Below are 4,592 nucleotides of genomic sequence, written 5' to 3'. Positions count from 1 at the left end.
GAGAAACCCAGAAAATAGAACATAGGAGAGACTCAGGCTCTTAGTCTTCAAACCCCCTTGATTCACTGCCTCCTCACAAAAAATGTGTGTCTGTGTTCATAGGTATATATGCATAGATATGGATCTTTATATATAGATCTTTACATATAGGGTGGGTGTCCCAAAAAATGTGTCCACACACTTTGAATAATTATAAAGGCAGTGTTTATTGAAGTATTTTTCATTTACCAGCTATCAGCTGTTCCCACTGTAAATCGGTTCCCAGTCCCCTCACAGCTAGTGCACCTTCTGTGGTGCTCAGCCCTTATGTGAGCATCAGCCGGAGGGAGGATGGCGGGCACCTCACACAGGCGGTGACCCTGCTGCCTCCACCTGTGGCCGCCTCCGCTCTCCTTAGCAGAGTATGGCCGTGGCACTCACTGCTTCCAACACTCCCCAGGATCTCATTGACTCAGATGAGCTGCTGGACCCAGAGGATTTGAAGAAGCCAGACCCAGCCTCCCTGCGGGCCCCTTCCTGCGGAGAAGGGAAGAAGAGGAAGGCCTGCAAGAACTGGTGAGTGCTGCCACAGCAGGGTCCAGGTGCTTCCCGGCTTCTCGTCCCTGCAGCCACAGGGCTCTGTGTAATTGCAGCAGGGTCTTCCTGCAGGTGCATTCTAAAGAACAGTAAAACGAACACCAGGTACGCCTCCCCAGGTTAAGAACCAGAGATATTACTGGTACCTTAGCAGCCGCCTCCGCATGCTTATTTCAGAGAGGGAGGGAGAGGAAGAGAGAGAGAAACATCAATGATGAGAGAGAATCACTGATCAGCTGCCTCCTGCACACTCCCTACTGGGGGCCGAGCCCACAGCCCAGGCATGTGCCCTGACTGGTAATCAAACTGGTTCATAGGTTGATGCTCAACCGGTTTTCACATGTAGGTGGATAGTTTAACCACCTACATGTGAATCCCTAGACAATCTATTATTTACGAGCCCACAGCCCAGGCATGTGCCCTGACTGGTTCATAGGTTGATGCTCAACCAGTTTTCACATGTAGGTGGATAGTTTAACCACCTGCATGTGAATCTCCAGACAATCTATTATTTGTGAAGAACTGAAGAGTAAGCCCCAACCTGAGTAGACAAGGAAAGGTGGATATTCCATATCTGAGAAGGCTCCCAGGGAAGACAGATCGACAGGGTCCTCTGCTCTGGCTTCTTTGAGAATCTCGCAGAGCAACTCCCGGGAAGTCAGCGGGAAGGAACGGAGAGGAAAGTCTGCGTACATTGGTACTGCCAGGATGGGGGTTTCTGGGTGGTGGCCGGTCTCACTCATCAGCTCCTGATTCCCCAGCACGTGTGGCCTTGCCGAAGAACTGGAAAAAGAGAATTCCCGGGCACAGACGAGCTCCCAGCCCAAGTCGGCTTGTGGAAACGTAAGTATCGCTGCTTAGCATTCCCCAGATCCTTAGTGGTCTCGGGCGTCATCCTGAACTCCACACAGGCTAGCTCCCGCTGTAAGGAACTTCCTGCCCAATATTTCAATAATCGGTGAACACGTGAGAACGTGTATGTTGGTCTTCATGGGGCAGCACAGTTATCTCTTAAGAGAGGGTCAGCATGCTCCTGCCCAGACGGGGGCTCTTGTTTCTTATTTTTGTCCCTTCCTACTTCCTCGGGGACCTGAGGTTATTCAGCCGTTTGGCGGAGCTCAGCTGGTACTTGAATGCTGAGAATATAGAAATATGGCCTAAGGAGCGTCTCTAGGCCATTGTTCTCATAGGACCAGAGAGCTTTAAAACTCTTGTGTCTGGGCCCCAGGGGACCTACAGATGCACCCAGCCATTTCCTTCAGCCGCTGAGGCCATAACACAAAATTAGGGATCCCGTCCTAGCCCCTATTCCTGGCATAAGCTCCACGTATGATGGTCTCTCCAGTATATTACAATATATCATTGTATATTTACTATGTCCACAGTGTTACCTGGGCGACGCTTTCCGCTGCGCCAGCTGCCCCTACCTCGGGATGCCAGCCTTCAAGCCCGGGGAGCAGGTGCTCCTGAGCAACAGCAACCTCAGCGATGCCTAGGAGGGCCCCGCGGGCACACGGCTCCTCCGCCGCTCCTGCCTCAGACCCTGTCTCTGCCATGGCTCCCTCTCTCCGAAACCAGTGCAGGGAGGGGCTTAGGCAGAGTGAAGCTGCCTGTGGGGTGCAGGGGCGTGTAGTGCTGCTGTGGATCAAAAGACCAAGGTGTCCTGGGCCGGTTACCGGGCCGGGCCGGTTCCTCATAGTGTTAGGGAATCGGATGTGTCCTGGAGCGGTCCCCCTCCGGGGGCCAACGTGCTGATCATAACACTCCGTGCCCAGGCTCCCCGAGTATTAACTCCGTGGCAGGGCCCTGCCCCTACTCTGTGCTCAGCGGGCGCCGCTAGTGTCTTACCGAATTGGTGGCTTACTCACCATGCAGTTCCTGGTGACGTGAGTCAAGGGATTCGTCACCTCAGGGCACCAAGGGAGTCACTCAGGGGTTGCTGTGATCATAGTCCCTGTACCCCTCCACCCCCACCCGTGTTTTCGTGTGTTGCACCTGTGTTCTGTTCATCTGCAGTTACTATTAAACTCGTGTACTTCCACGGATCAGTGTGACGAGGGGATGTGTGTGTGGTGTCTGACAGCCGTGCAGACTCAGCTTGCACCACAGAACTTGCTGTTTTGGAGACTTGTGTCCCGCACAGTGGGGCTGGTCCTAGGGACCAGGCCTCTCCGTCTCCTTTAGAAGAGTCCTGGCTGGAGGAAGCAGGACGGAGACCTGAGCCCACAGTTCACCTCTCCGAACAGGAGAGCCTTCTCGTTACCGCCCTCACAGACTTGGAGCGGGTCTGGCCAAATAGTTGGGAGAGTGTGTGGGTCTGAGAGCCCTGGGTTTTCCTGTCTTACCAATAAATAAAAGCGTTCTTTGGTTTTAGTGCTCGAAGCTTGCTTTTGCTTCTCATGGTCCCGGCGGGTGGAGCTCAGTTACGGGTGTGGCTAGATTCTAGTTGGACTGTGAAGCCCCTGTGGTGGGTAGAGTTCCAGGACGCCCCTTAGCCCCCCACGCCCAGTGGATGCCTGCCCTTGTGTTTGAGCGGGGCCTGTGAGCATGCTGGGCCCTCACTGCTGTGGCGAGATCACATTATGTGGCAGCAGTAAGGGTTTGCAGGCGTGACGTCCCTAAGGGCCCATCAGTGAAGGAGTATCCTGAGTGGGCCTGGCCTGAGTGCTGGGCCTTTAGAAGAACCGGAGAACGAGGGTTTCTCTGGCCTCCAGGGCCGGGATGTGAGATCCCGGGCGAGGGGCTGCAGGCAGCCGCTGGGAGTCGAGAGCAGACCATTGAGGGTCTTGCAAAGGTTTTGCAGTGAGAGGTGGGCGAGATGGTGGTGTGGCTGCAGGAACCCCCAGGCCAGGGAGCTCCCCAGCTGGAAACGTCTGCGGAATTGGGTCAGAGACTTAAGGGGACCGGGCAAGAGGTCACAGGTGAGCACAGAGGCTGGTCTGGGAGGAGATTGGGGACTTCAGGGGTCTGACAAGAGACCTGAGAGAACCCAGACAATGCTCCCCAGAACCCCTCCCTGCTCATGCACCACAGAGGGGGAGTGTCCGCTGAGCCTCTTCATCCACCCCCCCTGCTCTTACCTCAGCCCCACGCCGGCCTAGGCCTCTCACACCAGGGCCTCCCTCACCGAGTGTGGCCTGCCCCCAGGTCCCTCTGAGCCTCAGCTCCCTTTCTGACCTGGATGGGGCAGGACCAGATGTTCTCTGAGGGCCCAGCAATGTGACAGCCTGGGGGACAGACACACTGACACAGACTGCGGCAGAAAGACTTTAATGGGGGCCTTTCATGCCTCGGTTCCAGTTGGGAAAGGGATGGTACTCTGTCCCTGGACAGCCCCCCCGGACCCAGGCCGCTGGGGAGTTGGGGTAGTGAACACTGAGGCACCGGAAGTTTCCACATGGTCCAGGGAGAAATCAGGACTCCTGGACCCTGGGGTCATGTGACTTCATGATGGCTCGCAAGTATTTGATCGCCTTCTTCACCGTGGTTTCCTTGGGGTTCGCACAGATGGACCTGCCCTGGACAGTCACAAACCTACAGAGGGAGAAAGCCGGGGGGCATCATGGCAGAAGGCTCCACAGAGCCCAGCAGCCTGGTCCTGCGCCTGCCCGACTTGCGGACGTCACACGGGGTCGGTAGGAAATCTGGGAGCTCAGGCTCTGCCTCAGTGACTCTTCCCTTCCAGAGAGCCCGGGAACTGGGAACTGGGGGGGCGGGGAGTGGGTTCAGGGGCAGGGCCTGGGTGACAGAGGGGACGTGAAGGCCACACTCTCCTCTCTCCTTCCCAGTGGCCCTTCTGGAAGCTCCAGGACCTCCCTCTCCCATGCTCAGCCCCCAGAATCGGGGCGGGGGGTGGGGCAGCAGGCTTACACGACAGCAGCCCTGGGACACTCCTCCGAGGTCCGGTACCACCGCACCACCCTCCGCACAGGGATGGCCCCTTTGAAGTACTCCACGCAGCACTCCCGGCCCACGTTGATCCCTCGAGCTGCGGAGGAAGAGGCGGGAGCAGGGGT

General features: G+C 56.6%; 1 protein-coding gene across 2 annotated transcripts in view; it reads left to right on the top strand.

Annotated features, from left to right (window-relative positions):
- CIAPIN1 (cytokine induced apoptosis inhibitor 1) overlaps positions 1 to 2,164 on the top strand; it is a 12,396-nt gene extending 10,232 nt beyond the window's left edge. For both annotated transcript variants that reach the window (XM_006752869.2, XM_015558932.1), the window contains exons 7-9: positions 440 to 555; positions 1,338 to 1,419; positions 1,962 to 2,164. In XM_006752869.2, coding sequence (XP_006752932.1) covers positions 440 to 555; positions 1,338 to 1,419; positions 1,962 to 2,072 — 309 coding nt within the window. In that variant the 3' untranslated portion in view covers positions 2,073 to 2,164. The remainder of the gene's footprint in view (positions 1 to 439; positions 556 to 1,337; positions 1,420 to 1,961) is intronic.
- Positions 2,165 to 4,592: the final 2,428 nt, after the last annotated feature.

The sequence above is a fragment of the Myotis davidii genome, unplaced genomic scaffold, assembly GCF_000327345.1.
Source record: "Myotis davidii unplaced genomic scaffold, ASM32734v1 scaffold590, whole genome shotgun sequence".
Classification (NCBI taxonomy): domain Eukaryota; kingdom Metazoa; phylum Chordata; class Mammalia; order Chiroptera; family Vespertilionidae; genus Myotis; species Myotis davidii.
The sequence above is the reverse complement of the archived record's forward strand: the minus strand, read 5'-3'. Positions and strand labels throughout refer to the sequence as shown.